The 25,370-nt window shown below is 38.9% G+C and overlaps 1 protein-coding gene across 2 annotated transcripts in view; it reads left to right on the top strand.

Annotated features, from left to right (window-relative positions):
• Positions 1–25,370, top strand: part of SUMF1 (sulfatase modifying factor 1) — a 106,107-nt gene that overhangs the window by 6,200 nt on the left and 74,537 nt on the right. For both annotated transcript variants that reach the window (XM_004738409.3, XM_004738408.3), the window contains exons 2-3: positions 11,618–11,791; positions 15,614–15,688. In XM_004738409.3, coding sequence (XP_004738466.1) covers positions 11,618–11,791; positions 15,614–15,688 — 249 coding nt within the window. The remainder of the gene's footprint in view (positions 1–11,617; positions 11,792–15,613; positions 15,689–25,370) is intronic.

The raw sequence follows: 25,370 nt of genomic DNA, 5'->3' as shown, positions 1-25,370 counted from the left end.
TGAAAGAAAACACAAAACTGGCTTAAGCAGAAAAAAACTAGGAGAGGGGACATTTATGGACTCTCAGAGTGGGGAAGTTTGAGAGTAGATACAGCCCCAGATACCACGTTTGAGGGCCTTGGACAGGTCTTCCTCTTTGTCTGTCTCCTAGGTTTTTCTTTCTCCATGTTTGCTCCATTTTCAGGCAGTGTCTCTTTTTACCAAGGAAGTAGCTGGAAGAGAGAGTGTTCCTTTTCTCCAGCTCCAGCCAGAGATTTAAGATTAACTTCAACTGGGTCATGGGCCTATCCCTAATAACATCTCTTTGGTCAAAAGAATGCCACAGTTGGCCATGCCTGAGTCATGGAGGTGGAGTAGAGTCACCAGCTCTACTTGAGCCATGTAGAGAGTTGAACACGTGGTTTACAAAGGGGTGTCAGTTGTTCTGATAAGAACAGGAAGGAGGAAGGGCTGGGTGGGCACCAGGAATAGATGCCCACTGTACCTGCCTAGAATGTGTAGCCCAAATATCTACCTATCTATTTTTTTTAAAGATTTTTTTCATTTATTTTGGGGGGGGGGTTGGCAAGAGCACTCTCTGTTGGGAGAAGGAGCAGCAGAAGGAAAGAGAATCCCAAGCTGACTCCCTGCTGATCCCATGACCCATGAGATCATGACCTGAGGTGAGCTTACAAGTTGGACGCTTAACCCACTGAGCCACCCAGGTGCCCCCCAAATACGGTTCTAATGGCAATAGAGTCACTTTGACTTACCTATTTTTGACTTGAGTGGCAATGGCACAGACTGGTGTAGCAAAGGGGATTTTAACTTTCGAGAAGGAATGGATTGTTTAACTCGAACTTCAGTAAAGACTTGATTCAAGTCGTTCTTATTATTTGGTTCAGAGTCTTGTAGGTGAAACAGTTGATACTCTGGGTTTCACTAGGACAACATTTTATATTTGCAGGACAGAAAACTTCATTTTATTAGTGTAAATTGGAAATTATGATCCACTCAGAACAATGCAAGGTATTTTTATCTATAGCCTCCAGAATGGAAACTTGACTTATTCAGTGTTGGTTATCTCTGAAGGTAAGGAAAGAAGAAGAAGGAAAAAAAAAAAGTAGGCCAGGAGTTCACAATGGAAGTTGTGATTGTATTAGCATTGCTGGTACTCACCTTGAGGGAGAAGAGGATGGAAAAAATGAGGTGATTGTAAAACTTCATTAGGCACAATGGGCACAGTTTTCTGTATGTCTTCTCTTTATGCCAAGGACTGAACACCTGTTCTCAGAGTAGGACCTACTTGTCTGCTGCTGGCAAGCTTTTTTTTTTTAGCTTTAAGTCCTTTATGAAACCTTGGATTAGATCATTTTCATAATCATGTTAAAACTACACTTGGAGCTTTTGTCTGAAGTCTTCTATGTTTCTGCTTCTCTGCAGAGCTGCTTAAAATTCTGACTTCTAAGGACTGAGGAACCCTGTGTCTCAGACATTTGGAGGATAATCAGAATAATGTGTGAACCTAGTTCAGTCCTCGCACAGAGTCTTTTAAACAGGTTTCACTACAATGCAAACATGCTGTCCATGTCTGGGACTGTTAGAATAAGAATTTTTGCAATTATGAATAACTCACGTGGCAAATTTCTCATCGTATTAATGATCTCACTCAATCAGTCAATGGTTTTTGTTTTTTTTTTTTTTAGTGTCTACACTGAACTATGCACCATGCCAAGTCTTAGGAATATAGAAATGAAAACTCTATTTGTGATTCCCAAAGAGCCTAGGATCTAAGGAAGTGAAAACCCATCATTAAAATACGTGTGTGTCATGTTAGGATGGATAGAGGTATTTATTAGAGGAACCCACGTGAGGGGCATATGATCCAGCCAGAGGACAGACATGCAGGCAGTAAAGACCTGGAAGAGGGGATCTTGAATATTGATTATTTACAGACAAAGTGTAGGTGGAACATGTGGTGAGGGAGACGGTGAGAGATTAGGCTTTGGTGGTTAGATATTTTATTTTACCCTGAAAGATGACAAGGATGCCTAAGGAATCTAAGTAAGTAAGTGGTATGATCAGATTGACACTTTATTTTGCTGTTTATTTTTTGGACAGACAGTGTCCTTATATGGTTTAGAAAAAAAATTAGAGAAGGGTGTATAGTGAAAAGTTTTTATTTACCTGATAGCCTTCCTCTCAAATAACTACTACACGAGTTTCCTATATGTCTTCCCAGAGCTCTGTTCTGCAAATAGAAGCAAATACAAAAATAAGTGAATCTGTATTCTTCCTCCACCTCCTTTTCACATAAATGATAGCATGCCTTGCTTACTATGGTACACCTTGCTTTGGTCTTTTTAGCTCTTTGTCTTGGCAATCTCTCTCCATATTAATTTATTACAAGTGTCTTTTTTCTTTTCTTTTAAAAAATATTTTATTTATTTATTTGACAGAGATCACAAGTAGGCAGAGAGACAGGCAGAGACAGAGAGAGAGAGGAGGAAGCAGCCTCCCCGCTGAGCAGAGAGCCCGATGCCGGGCTCAATCCCAAGACCCTGGGACCATGCCCTGAGCCAGAGGCAGAGGCTCGGCTCAGAGGCTCACCCACTGAGCCACCCAGGCGCCCCAACAAGTGTCTTTTTTCTTGTTTTCAATCTCTTTCCTTTCTTAGGGCTGTTTAATTCCCCTCCCCACAATTCATCAAAAAACACACTGGGTTCCACTGCCTTTTAAAACATTCTCTGAAGGGCTTCTGGGTGGCTCAGTTGGTTGGGCCTCTGACTCTTGATTTTAGTTCAGGTCGTGATCTCAAGGTTGTGAGATCAAGCCCCGCTTGGGCTCTGAGCTGGGTGTGGAGCGTGCTTAAAATTTTCTCCCTCTCTTCCTTTACCCCTCCCCACCCATGCTCTCTTTAAAAAAAAAATAAAACATTCTCTGAGATTGGCCACTCCCTCAAATTAGCAGGTAATTTCTCTCCTGTTTCACCAACTACTTCCACTTCCCCCTTCTCACTCCAGCTCTTTGTAGTTTGGTTTCTATCTCAAGAAGTTCAGTGAAATCTATTTGCCTAAGTCACAAATGATCTATTTTAGTTTTATAATCTCTTACTATTTAATGTGTGATGGCAAAGAAGATTTAGCATAATACTGGAAAGAGATTTTCAAGATTTAGATAAATCCAGACATGGAATTGGTTATATCATAAAAGAAGAAGTTTTCCAATCACTGACATTTCTGGTAATGTACACAGGCTCTGTCCCCTGACTTATCTGCTTCTGATGCTAGTTCCCCCTGCTGTGAATTCTGAATGCTGCATCAAATGAAGTGGACTGAAGGCAACTACCATGAATTCCTTCTTGATAATTTGAGCATATTATGACTTGTTGGAAAGCTCTTGAGGGTTTATGGAATTCTGGGAGTCCTGATACTGGTTAGCGACCACAGTGACTGGGGATTATGAAGGGCAGCATTGTTCTAGTAAGAATAGTCTCATCAGACCTTGCCTTGTATTAATACCTTTCCTTTGGTTTGGTAACACTATTTGCAGATCCAGTGTTTTGCCAGATATGGAGATAGTGCACAGCCTGACCCCTTTCCCAGTTTTATTTTTATTTTTTGTTCTGTTTTGTTTTGTTTTCGTCATCTTGGGATTATTCTTGGGAACTGGCTCTTTTTTTTTTGAAAGCTGGTAAATAAGGGGAAAGAGTCAAGAATTTATCTTGCCTTTCCCATGAATATACCACTTAGTAGCTAAATAACTGAGTAGGAGAAGTTTCTCTATAGAAGCATTCAGCAATGAATGAAGATGTGATAGAATTCTAATATCATTTTGCAACCCATGATGAATTGAACTTCGATGGCTGCAAAATCAGAAGAGAGTAACGCATCAGAAGAGAGTAACCCATACTTTCCATGCTTCTTGATGAGGAAGACCACCCCATCTACAGAGGAGCCTTACTCCCCCCAAACCAAACCTGAATCTGATAAAGCCTCCAGATTCAGCTATCAATTTTCAGGAGGTACAGAGGACAGGGGATAATGATAAACTACATTATAAAGTTGCAGTTAACAAAAATCTTGACTGTGGGATTCTCTCTTGGACAAATGACCCAGTTTCTTCAACAGATAAATTGCAAGGGAAAAAAGAGGTAATGGGGGAACCTATAGATTAAGATTCTTAAATGCCATATTTTACAAAAAAAGAAAAACCATAACTATAATGACATTGGGAGAAGGAAAGGAAATGTGAGTTGGGGGAAATCGGAAGTGGAGATGAAGCATGAGAGGCTGTGGACTCTGAGAAACAAACAGGGTTTTGAGGAGAGGGGACGGGGGATTAGGTGAACCTGGTGGTAGGTATTATGGAGGGCACGTATTGCATGGAGCACTGGGTGTGGTGCATAAATAATGAATATTGGAACACTGAAAAAATAAAAAATACTATAATGTTTAAGGATGCAGAGTTAAATAAAAGTGCAAATAAAATAAGGTAACAATATATAAAAGTCAGGATAGTACAGTGTAGTTAATAATATTATATATTTGAAAGTTGCTAAAAGAGATCTTAAAAGTTCTTATCACAGCATTGGGGAGGGTATGTGTGGTGGTGAGCGCTTTGTATTGTGTAAGACTGATGAATCATGGACCTGTACCCCTGAAACAAATAATACAATTTATGTTAATAATAAAAAAAGTTCTTATCACAAGAAAACAGTTTAACTGTGGTAGTGAATGTTGACTAGGCTTGTGTTGATCGTTTCATAAAATATATAAATATTGAATTATGTTGTATACCTGGAACTAATATAATGTCTTATAATCCATGGCATCTTAAAAATAAGTTAGAAGTTGGGACAGTGGTTTTTCTCTTTGGTGAGGGGGAGGATTTGTGTTCAAGGTGGGTATAGGAAGGGCTTTTGGAATGACTAACAAGATATTTTCATGGAGGGGGGTTACAAGGATCTTTAGCTTACAGTTTATTAAGCAATCTATTTAACAATTTTTAAAATATGTTATAACTAAAAAAGATTTTAGGTTTTAGATGGTGTGGTAAAGTTGTTTCCATTCTCCTTGTAAAACAAGACCGATAACAAAAACAGCCTTATGCTCTGAATTGTCCAAGCAGTAATCTATAAGATGCACTAAAAACATCACTAGAATAAATTTGAAATATTGTACTGGTTAACTCGGGTCTCCACCTGATTCCTTATAGAACTGACAAAAAGTACACGGTATTTTTTAGAGAAATAAAAAGCCATGCCTTTCTGGAGCTGACCAGTCTTTAAAAAAATATTTTTTATTAAAAAAATTCTTTTTAATATGTAATTGATCATTTAAAAAAAATTTTTTTAAAGACTTTATTTATTTCTTTGACACAGAGAGAGGGGAAGTGGCAGGTAGTGGAGAAGCAGGCTCCCTGCTGAGCAAGGAGCCAGATGTGGGACTCAATCCCAGGACTCTGGGATAATGACCTGAACCAAAGGCAGCCGCTTAACCAACTGAGTCACCCAGGTGCCCTACCACTTTTTTTTTTTTAACCTCTTCCTCTTCCCCACCCCTGCCTGTGGCAACCACCAATCTGTTCTTTGTATCTATGAGCTTGGTTTTTGTCTGTTTAGATTCCACATAGAACAGAGATCTACCGTTGTTTGTCTTCTCTGACTTATTCATTAGCATAATGCCCTTAAAGTCCATCCATGTTGTAAATGGCAAGACTTCATTCTTTCTTATGATTGAATGATATATATATATGATGCATATGATTTAAAAGGACATATATTTATACACACATATATACATACTTACATACATACCGCAATTTAAAAAATATTTTATTTATTAGAGGGAGAGAGCATGAGGTAGGGAGGGGTAGAGGGAAAGGGAGAAGCAGATTCCCTGTTGTTCAGGGAGCCCAATACAGGGCTCGATCCCAGGACCCCAGGATCATGACCTGAGCTGAAGGCAGACACTTAACCAGCTGAGCCACCCAGGCGTCCCCATACCACAATTTCTTCATCTGTTCATCCATTCATGGACACTTAGGATGTTTTCATGGTTTGGCTATTGTCAATCGTGCTACATTGAACATTGAGGTGCTAGTGCAAACTAGTGTTTTGTGGGGCGCCTGGGTGGCTCAGTGGGTTAAGCCTCTGCCTTTGGCTTAGGTCATGATCTTAGGGTCCTGGGATCGAGCCCCTGCATCGGGCTCTCTGCTCATCAGGGAGCCTGCTCCCCCCCCACCCCCTCTGCCCGCCTCTCTGCCTACTTGTAATCTCTCTCTCTGTTAAATTAAAAAAAAAAATCTTAAAAAGAAAAAGACTAGTGTTTTGTACTAGTGTTTTTGTACTAGTGTACTAGTGTTTTGTACTAGTATTTTAGTTATCTTTGGGTAAGTACCCAGAAGTGAAATTGCTGAATTATGTGGTAGTTTTTTAAATAATATTTTTTAACTTATTGAGGAGCCATACTGGATTCCATTGTGGTTGCCCTAATTTACATTTCCACTAACAGTACACATGGGTTTCTCTTAACCACATTCTTGCCAACACTTGTTACTTCTTGTTTTATTGATAGTAGCCACTGTAACAGATTTGGGGCATATTGATAATAGCCATTCTGACAGGTGTGAGGTGCTATCTCATTGTGGTTTTGATTTGCATTTCTGTGATAATAATGATGTTGTGCATCCTTCCATGTACCTTTTGACTATCTGTATGTTTTCTTTGGGAAAATGTCTGTTCAGATCTTCTGCCCATTTGTTAATCAGAGTTGTTTTTTGTTTTTTGGTTCTTTTGCTGTTGAGTTCCATGAGTTCTTTATACACTGTGAATATTAACTCCTCATCAGATACATGTTTTGCAAAAAATGTCTACCATTCCTTAGGTTGCCTTTTTATTTTGATGATAGTTTCCTTTGCTGTATAGAAGATTTTTAGTTTGGTATAGCCCCATTTGCTCATTTTTTATTTTATTACTTTTGGTGTTGGGTTCAAAAATATCATCACCAGCGCCTGTGTTAAGGAGCTTACTGCTTATGAAATTTTATGATTTCAGGTCTTATGTTCAAGTCTTTAATCCATTTTTAAAAAATTTCTTTTCAGTGTAACAGAATTCATTGTTTTTGCACCACACCCAGTGCACCATGCAATTCGTGCCCTCCTCAATACCCACCACCTGGCTCCCCCAACCTCCCACCCCCCGCCCCTTCAAAACCCTCAGATTGTCTTTAATCCATTTTGAGTTAATTTTTTTTAAAGATTTTATTTATTTATTTGACACAGAGAGACACAGTGAGAGAGAGAACACAAGCAGGGGGAGTGGGAGAGGGAGAAGCAAGCTTCTGCTGAGCAGGGAGCCTGATTCGGGGCTTGATCCCAAGACCCTGGGATCATGACCCGAGCCGAAGGCAGAGGCTTTAACCCACTGAGCCACCCAGGTGCCCCAGAGAACCAGTTTCTTAAGATAGGTGTTTGATGCTCTGAATTTCTCTTAGAATTTATTTGCCGCATCCCATAAATTTTGATTTATTTCCATTTTTGTTTGTCTTCATTGTATTAATTTTTTAAATTTCTTCTTTGATTTCTTGATTGATTGGTGGCAAATTGTTTAATTTTCCTCTATCTGTGAATTTTCCTATTTTCTTTGTGGAATTGATTTCTAGTTTCATATCTTTTGTGATTGGAAAAGATGTTTGATATGATTTCAGTCCTCTTAAATTTATTAAGACTTGTTTTGTGGTCTAACATGTGATCTGTCCTGGAGACTGTTCCGTGTGCATTTGAGAAGAATATGTATTTCTTTTGCTTTTGGTTGGGTTGTTCTGTATATGTCTGTTAAGTTCATCTGGTCTAACATGTTGTTTAAGGTTGCTCTTTCTTTGTTGATTTTATGTCTGGGTGATCTATCCATTGATGTAAATGGGATATGAAGTCCCCCGTTATTATTGTGTTGCTGTCTGTTTTTCCCTCTAGGGAAATATTGGTTTACTTATTTAGGTGCTCCTATATTGGCTACATAAATTTTTCCAAATGTTAAATCCTTTTGTTGGGTTGGTCCCTTTATCATTATGTAGTTCTCCTTGTTTTTATTGTTGTCTCTATTTAATTTTTTAAATTTTTTCATTTTTTTAAAAGATTTTATTTATTTATTTGACAGACAGAGATCAGAAGTAGGCAGAGAGGCAGGCAGAGAGAGAGAGAGAGAGAGAGAAGCAGGCTCCCCGCTGAGCAGAGAGCCTGATGTGGTTCTCCATCCCAGGACCTTGAGATCATGACCTGAGCCAAAGGCAGAGGCTTAACCCTCTGAGCCACCCAGGCGCCCCTGTAGTCTCTATTTTAAAGTTGGTTTTGTCTGATATAGTATAGCTACACCAGCTTCCTATTGGTTTTCATTTTCATGGAGTATCTTTCTGCTTCCTTTCACTTTCGGTCTCTGTGTGTCCTTATATTTCAGGTTAGCGTCTAGTAGACTACATAGAGATGGGTCTTGTTTTTAAGCCACTCTATGTCTTTTGATTGGAGAACTTAGTCCATTTACATTTCAAATAATTATTGATAGGTATGTACTTACTGCCATTTTGTTCACTATTTTCTGGCTTTTTTGGTTATGTCTTTCTGTTCATCTTTTATTCTCTTGCTCTCCTTCTTTGTGATTTGATGGCTTTTTTTTAGTGGTATGCTTATATTCCTTTTCCTTTATCCTTTGTATATTTACTATAGGTTTTCCCTTTGTGGTTACCATGAGGTTTACATATAACATCTTATATCTATACAGCCCACTTTTATGTAGATAATTTAGGTTTGATTGCATTCTAAGGCTTAATATTTTTACTCCCTGCTGCCATGTTTCATGTTTTTGATATTTCTTTATATATCTTTTCATCTAACTCATCCCTTAACTTCTTGTAATGAGTTGTTTTCACTACTTTTGTCTTTGAACCTTCATACTAGCTTTTATAAGTGTTTAATCGACTATGTTTACTCTATATTTATAAATGTCATAAATTTCCTTTTCTTATGGCTGTTTAATTTTCTGTTGTGTGGATAGCCCACAATTTATTTAACCTTTCCACTACTGATGGACATTTAGTTTATTGCCAGTCTTTTTCTGTTAAAAACAAAGCTGTAATAAGTTACATTGGATTCCAAGGGTTGACATTTCAGAAAGTTCTGTAGGTACTCAAATATATGTTGAATGAATGACTGAATAGAAGATAAATGGCTAACAGAGGAGCAAGGAGGGATGTGAAAGGATGAGACTGGAGTCAGGGTGACTGGTTTGAGGCTCTTGCAGGTTTCTGGGAATAGAAGGAGGGGAGGAATCCAGCAAGATGGAGTGACCTCTGTAATGCTGGGATTAGGGAACAGGAGTAGACAAACACGATTTCTTAGAGTAATAGTAATACATTGAACAAATAATAAGACATTACCCATATGTCATAGAAAAAGAGCTCCATTTTCATTGGGAAATAGATGCACAGAATTAAAGACAGTCACTAGTAATGGAAGTCAATGGAAATAGTAGGATTCAGTGATTGTTGATTGCTACTTTCTGTTTCTTTTAATCTTGTTTTTCTAGGTCTTCTGTTGTTATTGATAAGTCACATTCTTTCTTTTTATTCCAACTAGTTTTGTCTCTTTGGCTTTCTTTTTTTCCCTCCTCAATTTGAACCCTTATTTTATAGATTAGAGGCTTCACAATTCTTATGCTGCTGGGAGGTCAATGAATTGTTTTTTCACTCAGCTGATTAGAAAGTAGGATACTGTGTCTACAGATGGTATGATTGTGTTCTTTTTTTAAAAAATTAAGATAGAATGACATAACATAAAATTCAGCCTTATAACTTGAACAACTTAGTGTTTCCCAGCTCATTCACAAGGTGTCACAACCATCATCAGTAATTCCAGAACATTCCATCACCCGCCCCCAAAACCCTATATCCATTAGCAGTCATTCCTCATTTTTTTTCCCCTCCAACCCCTGGCAACCACTAATCTACTTTATGTCTCCTTGGATTTATCTGTTCTGGGCATTTCATATGAATGGACTCATATAATATGTGGCCTTTTATGAGTAGATTATTTCACTTAGCATAATCTTTTCAAGGTTCATCCATATCGTAATATGTATTGTTAATTCATTCCTTTTTATGGCTGAATAATATTTCATTTAGTGGATATACCACATTTTGTTTATCTGTCATTTGATGGACTTTTGAGTTTCCGCTTTTTGACTATTCTGAATATTACCGCTATGAACATTTGAAGAAGTTTTGTTCATGGATGTTTGTTTTCATTTATCTTGGATATATATATAGGAGTAAAATTGTATCATATAGTGATGCTTTATTTAGATTTTTGAAGAACCAAGAGACTGTTTTCTAAAGCAGCTGCATCGTTTTACATTTTTACCAGCAATGTATGAAGGTTGCAATCCCTTGTCAACACTTGTTATTGTCCATGTTTTGGGTTATAGCCATGCTAGTGGGCATAAAGTAGAATCTCTTTTTAGTTTTTACTTACATTTCCCTAACAAGTCATGATGTTGAGCATAGGCCTACATTTCTTAACTGAATATTTTTGGTGCAATCCTAGGCACTATATTTAGTGCTGGAAATACAGATATGAACAAGGCAATCCAATGGTCTCTTAGAGTTTAGAGTTTATGTGAGACAGTATATAGGAGCAAAGTAATTGCAGTTAGAGTTTTAATAAGGAATCAGTTAAGGACAAGGACATAATAAGAATAAGACATGCTCCCTTATTAAACTTTTTAGATATTCTATTTCAGTGATTTAAGTATTTTCTGTTTTACTGGAGATGCACATTCACTCAGTGGTTTTTAGGAATATTACATATGGCATTTTTGCATTTGATTTTAAAAGTAATTCAATGAGAAATTACAAGAAATGAGATCATATTAAAGGAAAAACATACTCAAATGTATAAAGAAGTAGAATATCTCCTTGCCTTTGTACTCGAGCCATCAGCAGCTTGGTGACTGTTGTTCCAGACCTGTTTCCATGGCATGTATCAAGTAGAGTTTGGACTAAAGAACTACTTGCCAAGAGGATTTTAATTTCTTTCTTTTCTTTTTTTTTAAGATTTTATTTATTTATTTAATAGAGAGCAGGAGCTAGAGCAAGAGAAAGCACAAGCAAGGGAAGCAGCAAGGGGAGAGGGAGAAGCAGGCTCCTCACTGTGCAGGGAGCCTAATATGGGGCTTGATCTCAGGAGCCCGAGATCTTGACCTGAGCCAAAGGCAGATGCTTAACAGTTTGAGCCACCCAGGAGCGAGCCCGCCCTTCCTTCTTTCCCTCTTTCCTTCCTTCCTTCCTTCCTTTTTAATATTTATTTATCTCTACACACAATGTGGGTCTTGAACTTGTGACCCATAGATCAAGAGTCACATGCTCTTCCAACTGAGCCCACCAGGCATAGCAAGAATTCTCATTTCTTTTTGAGACTAATCCTTCCCTTTCTTGGGTGTGTGGAGTGATTTTACTGGTTGTGCAGTGATTTCTGTGGTGGGTATGTAATAACTTTTGGGTGCTTACTGTGTGCTAGGCACTCTGTCCTTGAAACAGGCCCACTTTGGCTGTGACGACATGACTCTCCGTCTTCCCTTTCGCTGCAGATGGTCCTCATCCCCGCCGGAGTGTTTACAATGGGCACAGATGATCCTCAGATAAAGCAAGATGGGGAAGCACCTGCCAGGAGAGTTGCTATCGATGCCTTTTACATGGATGCCTATGAAGTCAGTAATGCTGAATTTGAGAAGTTTGTGAACTCAACTGGCTATTTGACAGAGGTAATAGGGTTGGGATGGGAAGGAAGAACTTGTTCTTTTCTAATGTTGATTAACCATTTTTTTTATTATGTGCCCAGTACTGTGCTCTGCAGCTTATATATATTTCATCCAGTTCTCATAGCAACCCCAGGAGGCCGGTTATTTTTCAGGTAGCAAACTGAGGATTAGAAAAGATACTTGCCCTGAGTTGCCGAGCTGGCTAGTGGTGGAGCTGGGATTCAAGCCTGGCTAGTGAGATGCCAGGGTCTCTTTTCTAACCATTATGCTGTAATATCAATGCTGTAATATACCAGAGAGTGCCACTGTCTTCTTAGGCTTTTTGACATAGCAGATAGGATCTAAAGTAAGGCCACTTTTTCCTCTCTAAAAATTGCACTTTGGTTGTTCAAGAAGCATTATATATTTCCTTAAGCAATAGATAGAAAAGTATAGCTTTTCAAATTTTGTGGTTTTTTTCATTTATTCTTTTGTTTTAGAGAGAGAGAGAGAGAGAATGAACGTGTGGTTGGTGGGGGTTGAGAGGGAGAGGGAGCGAGAGAATCTTAAGCAGGTTCCACGCCCAGTGCAGAGCCTGATGTGGGACTTGATCTCATGACTCTGAGATTATGACCTGAGCTGAAATCAAGATTCAGATACCCAATTGACTAAGCTACCCAGGCACTCCTGTGGTTTTATTTTAATGCCTGACAACTCATAAACTCTCCTGTAGCAATTCCAAGTTATTCTCTTGTCACTGAATCCCAAAGCAAGGTTCTGCAAATGGATGTTTCTTCTTCTTCTTCTTCTTTTTTTTTTTTTTTTTTGATGTTTCTTCTAAAAGGGAGTAAGAAGAAGGGGGCTTTTTAGTTTATGAAACTTTCTCTAAGTGTCTAAAATACACTGTTTTGGGGGTGCCTGGGTGGCTCAGTCATTGAGCGTCTGCCTTTGGCTTGGGTCATGATCCTGGGGTCCTGGGATCAAGCCCCACATTGGGCTCCCTGCTCAGCTGGAGGCCTACTTCTCCCTCTCCCACTCCCCCTGCTTGTGTTCCTTCTCTTGCTGTGTCTCTCTCTGTCAAATAAATAAAATCTTTAAAAAATAAAATAAGAGGAGCGCCTGGGTGGCTCAGTGGGTTAAAGCCTCTGCCTTCGGCTCAGGTCATGATCCCAGGGTCCTGGGATCAAACCCCGCATCGGGCTCTCTGCTCAGTGGGAAGCCTGCTTTCCTTCCTCTCTCTGTGCCTGCCTCTGCCTGCTTGTGATCTCTGTCTGTCAAATAAAATAAATAAAATCTTTAAAATGAAATAAAATAGAGTAAGATAAAATACACTGTTTTGTAGGCTTGTCATTTTCTCTCACCAAAGGACTTTACCTTTGCCTTCAGTTTGTGGAATCCTTGTTTTATTTCCCCCCACCCAGCTCCCAAAGGGACATTTTTTTCCTTTTAAATAAAAAAGTAATTGCTGAAAGCAAAAAATGTGTTCAAATTTGGTTTTGCAGCATCACATTTCTTCGGAATTTCCTAAAATATACAAAGCAGTTTTCTCTTTTGTACCTGTTTATAGTAAGCAGAAGACCCTCTTCTTTTTGTTTCATAGGATCCTTTTAGGTCAGTCTCCTAGGTAGTCTACTTAAGGGAGAAGACAAGCTTCCCTCAGACTAGGGTTCTTCGTAAAGAAGACAGAATAAACAGCATTTAGGGCATTCAGGAATGTGGATGGGGAAGAACGACATCTGGCTTTTTACTATCCTTTCACTCAAGTATGTCGTTTCCTTCAGTTATGAGACAGATGACAGTAATAGTAGCAGTATTTATAACTTTGTCACCAGTAGAAATCACATTTTTGTCACGTTATTGTTATTGTAGATATCTTGAAATATTGTTTGCATTCATCCTTCCTTTAGAAATGATAATTTTGAGACCTTCCACTAGATCTTATTTAATATATTAATAAAGAGCATGTATATATTGCTATACTATAAATTTATTACTATTTTGAGATAACTGGTTTTCTTCATAAAAGAAAACATTTATTTATGTATTTAAACATTTAAACATTTCATTCTGAGAAGGAGGCCCCGAAGCTTCATTATTCTGCCAGGAGGGTTCAGGGTACGAAAAGTGTTAAGAACTCCTACTTTGGATAAATGTTTCATATTTTTAGTATACTTCACGGTTTTTTTCTCTCTCTCCAACTTTATTTTATATTATACTCCACTTACCATGTTCAAGCCCAGCTGGTCTTGTTTCGATTCCTTGAAAACTCAGCGTTCTTTTCCAGCTGGAGGTCTCCGCTCACATCCCTGCCCTCCTTGGAATTTCCTTCTCCCCATGCGCATCTCCCTTTTACTGTGGCTGATCCCTTCTCATTCTGAGTCCTTGCAGCTGAATGGCCCCTTCTCAAGGAGACCTCTTCTCCCCACGCTATTGAAAAGAGGCTTTTCTTGATACTCTTTACCTTACAAGGTCAAGTAAAGTTATAAGTATTTTCTTCCATCCTTTCTTTGACTTGAGTTTTGTCTGTGCCCCCACATGTAAGTGCTATTAAGACAGGGACTGTGCTTACCTAATACTGACCTTGTATCTCTGTCATTTAGTTCACACTCAGGCTGCCCAAACAGGGCAACATGTTTGGAACTTGTTCATTGGATGAAGGGATGGTTTGGGTGCTTAGGCACTTTCCCACAAAGGAAAGAGGAGGAAGAGCAAGGGTGAAGAGAAGATGAGAAGCTCTGATCAGGGAAAGGAGTTTGAGGTGTTTTTGTAAGGCCTGAACTACAGGAATCCAGTAAGCAGTTCATATCATCTAGTGAGGACAGGACTGGCCTGGATGGAGGTGGAGATGGGACGGTCATTTGAAGTACATGCTGCTGGTCATTATCGCAGTGAGATTGGAGGAAGTTGTCTGTCAGTAGGTCAGTGTATCTCAAAGTGTGATCTCTTGGACCACCAGTCACCAGCTGAGCTGTTGACATGTGCAGGTTCTTTGGCCTCACCCTGGACCTCCAGAATCAGAATTCTGGGGTTGTGGAGCAGTAACGTATAGTTTGGTAAGCTGGCCAGGTGATCTCCGCTGCACAAAGCCTGAGAGCCACTGGTGAAGAGAAAGAAGAAGCAGGGCAGAGCACTAGGGAGCAACAGCATTCTAGGGGCTAGAAGAAGAGCCCTGTATTTTAGGAGATGAGTAAGAGGTTAGAAAGAGGAGGGAAACTAGAAGAATAGAATCATGGAGATGAAGGGGTTAATGTGGGCCTTTGCAGTATGAGGTCGATGCAACAGATAAAATGAGATAGATGAGGACTCAAGGCAGTAATGTTAAATGAAAATAATACAAATACAGATTTCCATCTGTTGCTTCAATTGGCCACTTGAGATTTATAAACCCAGTTGATCCCTTTGGGGAGCCAGAGTCTATCAGAATATCAGCCAACAATGTCATTCAGTTCTTTTAGCTAGATTGCAGGAGCAGAGCAAAGGACAAAGGTTGGTTATGTAAACTGACCTGTAAAGAATCCTGTTGTTTTCCAAGTCATTTGAAATACTTGTGGAGATGTGTTTCCATCAACAAGAGCAATCACATTCTCAAAAGCTAATCTCTTCCAGTCTGCATTCTTATCAGCTAAATGAGCCTGAAAAGACCGTGATCTCTGTAAGTGATTGATATTAACCTGTCTTAATAGGAAGCCAGATGCTTTTAAGTCATTTCCGAATCCTCTGGGAAGTCATAAGAATAACTAAAGTTCATTTGGACTAGAAGAATCACTTTTACGCACAGAGAAAACTCTCCATGTGAAACACGTTGCTACAACCATTCTGGATTTTTATTTCCTTCTTTCCTTTCAGGCCGAGAAGTTTGGTGACTCCTTTGTCTTTGAAGGCATGTTGAGTGAGCAAGTGAAGACTGATATCCAGCAGGCAGTAAGTAATGTCCAACCAGGCTCTCATATTTCTCTGCTGTTTGTTGGAAAGGGGCTGGGTTAAAACTCGAAGCCATAAGGGCCACAACTCCTCAGCCCCCTAGCCCCTCACCAGTCCTGTTCCAGATGGGCCCACAAGAGCAGGCCTGTGGGTCAGGGCCCCATGCCTTGAGGAAAATGACACAAGTCCAGGATGGAGCTGAAAGTGTCAGGTCTGACTTGAGTTTCTGTCTTCTGTACCTGAGTCACACATTTTGTTGCTACGGAGGGCTTAGCTGAGCTCTGGACATTTCTGGGTTTCTTCACTTGTAGTCATTTTAGAATGGAGGGTTAAAGGTGAATTTTCTTTAACTTCTGTAAGTCTTGATCTCATCAGGCGTGAGTGTGGAGAGTTTCCTATTTAAACTTATTCATGAATTCCTACAGTTGGAGAAGCATTCATGAAAGGGAACTTGCTCTGGATATTCATAGGAAGGTGAGCCTGGGAACTGGCCTGACTACCCAGGGTATACCTGCTTTAACAAAGAGGATCTAGGAAATGTCAATTACGTGTGTTTTTCTCAGGAGTCATGGAAACAGTGGACTGAGCTTCCATAAGCACCTTTGTGGTGAGCGGAACTTTGGATTTCCGTATGTTCAAGAATTTATTTACATACAAGTCTCATAAAGAGGTGGAAAATAGGGTGCATGGGTGGCTCAGTGGGTCAAGCCTCTGCTTTCAGCTCAGGTCATGATCCCAGGGTCCTGGGATCGAGACCCACATCGGGCTCTCTGCTCAGCGGGAAGCCTGCTCCCTCCTCTCTCTCTCTGCCTGCCTCTCTGCCTACTTGTGATCTCTGTCTGTCAAAGAAATAAATAAAATCTTAAAAAAAAAAGAGGTGGAAAAACAAAAAATTGTGGATAAGCTAGGAGTTTGAGGGTTCAAAAAAACAAAGAGGGAAGGAAATGCAGAAGAGGCTGGAGGTAGTAAGAGAAGAGAGGAAATGGGGTCAGCCTTCCTTTCAAGGGAGACTGATTAAGATACAGAGATTGAAGACAGGAATTCAGCCCTAATCTTCCTTTGTTACACAAGTTCCCTTTCAGTTGCCTGAGCTTGGTCTTTATGTGTTGGCCTCACTGTTCTTGTTCTTCTCTCTTGTAAGCAGCAGTGCCAGAAAAATGAAACTGTCCGGCTCCTGTTTTTCTTTCTCTTCAAATGATTGTAGCCAAGGTGGTCAGGGAGAGAGGAGATACAACCAGACTTGCTCTTGATACATTTACAGGAGAATCAGGCCATTTTTTAATATGTATTTTACATAAATGTTTTTAAAATACGACTGAGCTATTTGAGAGTTTCTTTGCTCATTACAAGTTTTTATTTTATTATGTAGTCTGATACACCTTTTTTTTTTTTTTTTAAGGGGCTTTGAGGTCACATTGGCCTAGTGTTGATGAGCCAGCAGCTCAGGATGTGGTGCCTTGTTTTAAGATACAGAGTTCAGATGATGGAGGGCCTTTGTACTCATTTTTGTAATTTGTTCTTTCGGATACAGGGCCTCTTGTCACTCAAGAACCTCCAAGCACATTAGGCATAAAGGCAAAGGCAGATTATTGCTAGGCTCTGAGGGTGCCCTGTAAGTACCCAGCGAAGTGTGTGTGCTTGTAACCAGGACGATAACAAGTAGTTCTCACAGGAGCCTAGTGCTCATCTCTTGCTTAAATGCTCATAATGGAAAAGCAAACCTTTTAAGTGTGTTTAGAAAGGGCTGGAATGAATAAAATGCATCTGTTGATGATTTGAGAGTGCTAAGTTTTTGTTTTTCAATCCCTTCTTAGGTCTGACATACCCGCATGCATCACACCCTTTTTTTTTTTTTTTAATATTTTATTTACTTATTTGAGAGAGAGAGAGAGAGAGAGCATGAGCAGGGGCAGGGGCAGAGGGAGAGGGAGAAACAGGCTTCCCGCTGAGCAGGGAGACCAACAGGAGCTCCATCTCAGGGAGTCCCCAGACCCTGGGATCACAGTCTGAGCCCAAGGCAGGTGCTTAACCACTTAACCTACCGAACCACCCAGGCACCCCTACCAGACCTTTTATTAACCCGGTGTTTCCAGAAGCACAAGACAGGGATGGTCCAGGAGAAGACTTGAAGTGAAACTTGAAGTGAGTTCAGGTAGTATGTGGCAAAACCTAAAATAATCCTGAATCACGGAGTGAAAACATTACTCCCTTTTCAGATCTCTTTCAAGACCTGTGTAAGTCAGGACAGAGTCTCATTTCAGGCGAAGCATGTCAATAACACTCAGCAGCACTTGTTAGTCTCCTGTTAAACAGACAAAATCGGCCTTGGAACCTTCCCCAGGCTACAGTAGCTAACTAGAATTTAGTAACATTGTTTACTTCCATGCAATTATTTTGTAATATTGTTTATTTTCATATAATTATTTTAAAAGTTTCATATAACTTTTATGTAAATGTAAATTATTTTAAATGTCATAAATCTTTTGGTGACAGGTTATACCAGTGATACAAATTTTCCATTAAAAAAAACAAAACAAAACAAAAAACAACACACATACAGAAAACCACACAAAGCAAATGTTTAGCTTACTGAGTTATCCTGAGGTGAACATGCTTGTAACCATCACCTAAGTCAGGAATTAGAATTTCTCTGCCTGCCCCAGTAAGCCCCTCCATGAGCCACAGCCTTATTGCCCTTTTCTTTTCCTAGAGTTGCCATTATCCTGCTTTAAAGTAAATCCTTCCCTGAATTTCTTTATAGTATTATCACCAGGTGTACATCCCAAGGCTGTGGTTTAATCCTATCCATTTGAGGGTAAATTTGTGTCTTTTTCAAGACTCTTTTAGGGCATCTGGGTGGCTTAGTCAGTTAAGCCTCTGCTTAAAGCTTAGATCATGATCCCAGGTCCTGGGATCAAGCCCCAGGTTGGGATCCTTGCTCAGCAGGGAGACTGCTCTCCCTCTCCCTCTGCCATTCCCCTTGCTTGTGCTCTCTGGCTCTCTCTATCTTGCTGTGAAATAAATAAGAAAATCTTAGAAAAGAAAAACAAAACAAAAACTCTTTTAACCTTTCCCTTGCGCCATCCTCCTCCCCGATTTTTCTATCCCTAACAATTTATCTCTGGAAGAATCCAGGGTGATTAACCTATCGACTTTCCTGCTGCAGCTTACCCGTTTTCCCTCTTCTCTGCATTTCTTGCAAACTGGTAGCTGGATCCACAGGCCTGATCAGACTCCAATTTGAGCCCAATGGCAAGACCTCAGACAATGGCATTGGCTGTGCACATTGTTCTTGGGTTTTTGATGTTGTTATTCAGTTATTCTGTCTGGTTTTATGCATACATTTGGCGAGATCCAAAAACGATGCTACTGTGGCTGTCATCTTAGGTAGTTTTTTTTTTTTTTTTTTTTTTTAATTTTAAAGATCTAAGGCAAGACATTGAACTGGCTTTTAGGGTTTGCTGACAAAAATATCTGAAACTGTGTGAATTTAATGGTTTAAAACAGAGCTTATGTGCATGCTGAAATTTTCTTCGTTGTGATTATTATCTGAATGCCTAATTAATTTTAATTAATCTTAAAAGGTATATAGCTATTAAATCCTAGAAAGGATGAAGGCTAGTTTTGGTTGCTGTGTTGTTTTTGTCTTGGAGTATTGGTATTTTACTCAAGATAACCTATTGTTGGAATAAAGGTAGTGTTTAAAACATTTAATATTTTAAAAGTATACTTCATTTTAATAAGTATGTTATTAAAATAGCTCATAAATCTTTGCCATGAGGGATGGCCATGAGGTGGGGAGAAAACAGTTGCTCTTGGTGGGAGCCTGAGAAACAATGATTATCTCTTGGTTTGTGGTTTGACACTTTCTGAATTTGCTAACACTTTAATGAAACAAATTTTTGAATAGGTGTCCTTGATAAAAGAGGAGGCTAGGTTATTTTGAGAAGTTCTTTTTAACTGAAAACCAATTTCCGTGAGGAATCAGAATTACCAACTCATCTTCTTCTTCTTCTTCTTCTTTTTTTTTTTTTTTAAGTAAAACACAGTTTTGGGACAGCCATATCCTGCCCAAGTAAATGCTGGCTGCAGCGTTATTTGGATGGTGCTGGACCAGGACAAAAGGCAGGAAATAATGCAGCCTGATGGTCTCTTACATAATCACCACTGGGTGAAGACTCCAAGCTAGAAAGAGAGCCGCTAGTAAGGATGTGATTCAGTTACCTAAATGCACATGGATTGTGATGACAAATGCCTTGGGGCCCAGCAAGATTCTGAGGTCATACCTCAAAAATAATTTTTAGAAAAGCTTTACTAAGTTAAATAATATAAGCCAAGCCAGAAACTCTTCAGAAAGGCAAGTTCTAGTATGTAGGAAAAGTAAATTAAAATAACTCAAAACATGTGCCTGGTGGATAAATTGCTCAGCCTCATTTTTGATGTTAGAAGTTTTACTTTTCTGGTAGCTTAACCACCATTTCCTTGGACAACCTCAGTTCAGCTTGAAGAATTTTCATTTTTACCAAGACTTTTTTTCTCAAATTGATTTGGGGGCTTGTTTATTCAGAAAAGCCATGAGGAAAAGATCACAGCCTTTGAATGAAGGAGACCTGGTTTTTCTTTGCTGCTTTTTTTCTTTTGGACTTCTCAAGTTCGATGCTTCGTTTTGAATGTTTGGGGCCATCTTTTTTAAGCATTTTGATCTACAGATTTCTTTCTAAATGATCTCTTTAGCTCCACAAGTTTTGTAATACATTTGTAATTGCTTGTATCTTAATATTTTCTAATGTCCATTATCGTTTCTCTTCGTGATTCTGTTTGTTTTTGCTTTGTATCTTTCAAAACTTTGCTGTTAAGCTTGGAAGTGTAACTGTGTAAGTGTGGAAGTATGTCTTTCCTGTTGAATTTTGACATATAGGGATTCTCCTTTTGTCTAATATGTTTTATCTTCAGATCTATTTTTTATTATCTGTGTGGGTGTATAAGCTTTCTTTTGTCTAATACATACTTTTTCATCTCTTCATTTCAGTCTTTCTATATCTTTATGTTTCTAGGTATATCTCTTGTAAAGAGTATACGACTGTTTTTAGAAAGTCCATTCTGACAGTTTTTGTCTTTCAGTCAAGAGATAGTTTATTTGTGTTTATGTATAGTTTATTATGATTACTGATATACTTGGCTTTATTTCTTCCATTTTATTCTTTGCTTTGTCTTTATGTTTTTTCTCTTCTTTTTTCTTCAATTTCTTGCATATTTTTCCATTTCTTTCTTATTCTAACTTGACTTATCTCCTTAGAAGTTAGATACTGTATGTCTCTTCATTTACTAGTTTAACTATCTATTTTAATGCTCACATTTCAAGTCCAAATTTTAGTCCCTTAATACTAGGACCTTGCTGGAATCATCCCTATCCAACTTCTGTATTTCTTATACCCACTATTTCATTCTAATTTGTTCTCTTCCTCCAGTGCTTAGTTATTAATCCATTTCCGTCTAAACCTTATTTGGTTGCTGCTATCATTACTACTATCTCTGCCTTCCTTTCTGCATCTCAGACAGAATGTATCTTTTGACTACAGGACATCTTTAGGTAGTAAATGTTCTTGTTATTAATTGTTTAAAAATATCTTTAATTGTGTTATTATTAAAAGATATTTTCACCTAGTAAAAACTTAAGGTTGGCAGTATGTTTTCTCTGCACACTGAAAGGATGATTTCACTGCTTTCTGTCTTCTCTTGTTGCCATTCATATACAGTCTGTTTCTGTTCCTTTGTAGGTAATCTGGTTCTGGATGCCCCCTCCTTTTTTAAGATGTATTTATTTATTTGAGAGAGAGAGAGAGAGAGTGTGTGTGTCCATGTGCGATTGCACGGGTTGGGGGAAAGGGCAGAGGGAGAGGGAGAGAACTTCAAGCAGACTCCCTGCGGAGTTTGGAGCTCCTGGCCCCAGCTAGGCTAATCCCATGACCTTGAGTTCAAGTCCTGTGCCAAAATCAAGATTTGGATGCCTAACCAACTGAGCCACCCAGGTGCCCCTGACTCTGGCTGCTTTTAAGATTAAATCCTGTCTTTGCTATTATATAGTTGGTCTATAATATTTATAGGAGTTGATTTCTTTCATTTACCTGGCTTGAGTGTCATTGGGCATCATAGATCTGAGAACTGACATTTTTTTTAAACAGCTCCAGACTATTCTTGACAATTATTGTTTTGAATACTGCCTTCCCTTGTCCTCACTTATCTCTCTCCTGGGGACTCCAATTAGACATTGGTCAGCCTTTGTCAGTCTCTCTTCTATGTCTCTTAAACCCACTTTTGAACATATAGATGTGTATTCCATTTATTTTTTTAAAGATTTTATTTATTTATTTGACAGACAGAGATCACAAGTAGACAGAGAGATGGGCAGAGAGAGGGTGGGGGACGCAAGCTCCCTGCTGAGCAGAGAGCCTTATGTGGGGCTCGATCCCAGGACCTTGGGATCATGACCCAAGCCGAAGGAGAGACTTAACCTGCTGAGCCACCCAGGCACCCCATGTATTTCATTTTAATTTGTAGCTTTTTGGCTTTATCTTTAGTATTATTAGTAGTTGCTGTAAGGATTACTATATGTATACCTAACTTCTCATAGTCTGCCACAAGAGTTAATATTTTTTTTTTAAAGATTTTATTTATTTATTTGACAGACAGAGATCACAAGTAGGCAGAGAGGCAGGTAGAGAGAGAGGGAGGAAGCAGGCTCCCTGCTGAGCAGAGAGCCTGATGCGGGGCTCGATCCCAAGACCCTGAGACCATGGCCTGAGCTGAAGGCAGAGGCTTTAACCCACTGAGCCACCCAGGCACCCCCCAAGAGTTAATATTTTAACACTTCAAGTAAATGTAAGTGCCTTGTAACCATATACATTCCTTTACCCCCTGCTGTAGTTGTCATAAGTGATGTGTCTACATGCATTGAAAAGGCTTGGGATGATGTTACATTTTGCTTGCAACATCCACACACACACGTGCGTACACACACACACACACACACACACATATTTTTAATTTAAGGAAGAGATATATTAGGGTGCCTGGGTGGCTCAGTGGGTTAAGCCTCTGCCTTCGGCTCAGGTCATGATCTCAGGGTCCTGGGATGGAGTCCTGCATTGGGCTCTCTGCTCAGTGGGGAGCCTGCTTCCCCTCTCTCTCTCTGCCTGCTTCTCTGCCTACTTGTGATCTCTGTCTGTCAAATAAATAAATAAAATCTTAAAAAAAAAAAAAAGAAAAGAAGAGATATATTATATTTACCCAGACCATTTCTGTTACTTTATTCCAGAAGCTCTCTGTTTTCGTTGGGTATCGTTTCCTTTCAGCCTAAATAATTTCCTGTAGCATTTATTTGAGAACAAGTATTATATCCATGAATTCTCTTAGTTTTCCCTCATCCGAGAATGTTTTTACTTCCCCTTCTTTCCTAAACGCTATTTTCACTGAATACAGGGCTCTGGGTTGGCACTCTTTTCTTTCATCACTTAGAAAATGTACTTTCATTTTTTTATGGTCACATGTTTTCAGCCATTTGAATAACTTTTCTTATACATATTGGTATTATTAATTTTTGGCTTCTTACAAGATTTAAAAAAATCTTGTCTTTGTAGTTTGATCATGATTTAAACATTTGGACATTGTTTTCTTGGATATTAAAGAGTATCCTATTTGTTGAGGTGCTTGTGTCTGTGGATTTATGTCTTTAATCACATTTGGGAAGTATTTAGCCATTATGTCAAGTATTTTTTTCAGCATTCATGTCTCTTGTCTTTTTAGAACTCCATTACATGAGTGTTAGATATTATCCTACAGGTTCCTGAGGCCTTGTTCATTGTTTTAAAATGGTTTTTTCTCTCTGTTCTTCAGATTGTGTACTTTCTATGGATATGTCTTGAAGTTTCCTCCTTTTTCTGTCATTTTCATTCATCAGTCAGCTTTTTTTTTTTTTAAAGATTTTATTTATTTATTTGACAGAGTGAGATCACAAGTAGGCAGAGAGGCAGGCAGAGAGATAGAGGAGGAAGCAGGCTCCCTGCCAAGCAGAGAGCCCGATGCAGGACTCCATCCCAGGACCCTGAGATCATGACCTGAGCCGAAGGCAGAGGCTTAACCCACTGAGCCACCCAGGTGCCCCCATCCAGTCAGCTTTTAATTTCAGATATTGTATTTTGCAATTCTAAAGTTTCTTTTTAAAATATAGTTCTCGTTTCTCTGCTGAGAATGCCTGTCTTTCTTTCTGTTCATTTTAAGAATATTCACCTTTACTTCATAGCTGATGGTTATAACAGCTGCTTTAAAATCTTTGATAATTCTGACATCTGTGTCATCATAGGGTAGGTACTGGTTCATTTTCTTTTCCCTTCACTATTGAGTTTCAGGTCCTGTTATGATTCTCAGGAGAACATTGACTTTTTTTTTTTTTTTAGGCTATCAGTCTGATAACATGGTAGGTATAGACCACAAGCTTTGCCTTGACTACTGCTAGTAATGATTTTGTAGTTCTATTTGTTCATTCCTTTTACTCCAGCACAACCCCGTGGTTATTTTTTTTTTCTTCACTGTAACTAGCATTTTGCTTGTTTTAATCAATTTCTTGTAAGGGTAATAATGCCTACCTAATCGAGAGTGTTGTAAAGACCAAATTAAGTAATGTGTGAAGAACCATCTAATACAGTACTTAGCACATAAAAAGTCTTTTAGTAAATGTCATTATTCTGGCTTCATCCGGTGTACTGTCTCTAATTGAAAGTTGAGTTAAATTTGCTTTGCTTTGCTTTACTGTTCCCCATTTGTAAGATTTGATAATGTCACATATAGCACTATGCCAAGTTGCAATATTTTGAAAGGATTTGCTATTGTGGAAGAAATCTTCTTGGATTATCTCAGAGCCCTTGGCTGGAGGAGTATCAGTGACATAACTGACATATCCTTTTTTTTTTTTTTTTTGGTGGGGTTGGTAAAATATACAAAAACATAAAATTTAACATTTCAACCATTTTTAAATGTATAGTTCATTGGTATTGAGTCCATTCCGAATGTTGTGCAGTCATCATCACTATACATTCCAAGAGTTTGTTCACCATCCCAAACAGAAACTCTCTACCCAGGAAGCAATAACTTCCCATTCTCACTTCCCTCCATCCCCTGGGAACCTTGATTGTACTTCATGTCTCTATAAATTTCCTTATTCTAGGTGCCTCATGGAAGTGTCCTTTTGTGTCTGGCATACATTACTTTGCAGATGTCTTCAAGGTTCATTTATGTTATGGCGTGTATCAGATTTCATTTCTTTTTAAGGCTGAATAATATTCCTTTGTTTCTATAGACCACATTTTCTTTATCCATTTATCTGTTAATGGACATTTGTATTGTTTCCAGCTATTTAACATCTAATTGCTGTTTTGGCTTTTGTGAATAATGCTTCCATGAACATTGGCATTCAAGTGTCTGAGTCCCAGCGTTCAGTTCTTTTGAGTATCTATAGTGACATATTGTTTGAGTTGTTTGGATTCATGCCTCCTTGATTATCAGCCATTAGCCCTGTGGTATGTTCTTTGACTTCTTCCAGTGATGGAAATGAGTCTACCTCCCAATGTTTGAAAGTTTGCTTTCTGGTGTAAAATGTGGTCTGTTTAGCAAACAATCAAAAATGTTC

The sequence above is a fragment of the Mustela putorius genome, unplaced genomic scaffold, assembly GCF_011764305.1.
Source record: "Mustela putorius furo isolate JIRA1106 unplaced genomic scaffold, ASM1176430v1.1 tig00003850_pilon_pilon_pilon, whole genome shotgun sequence".
Lineage (NCBI taxonomy): Eukaryota > Metazoa > Chordata > Mammalia > Carnivora > Mustelidae > Mustela > Mustela putorius.
The sequence above is the reverse complement of the archived record's forward strand: the minus strand, read 5'-3'. Positions and strand labels throughout refer to the sequence as shown.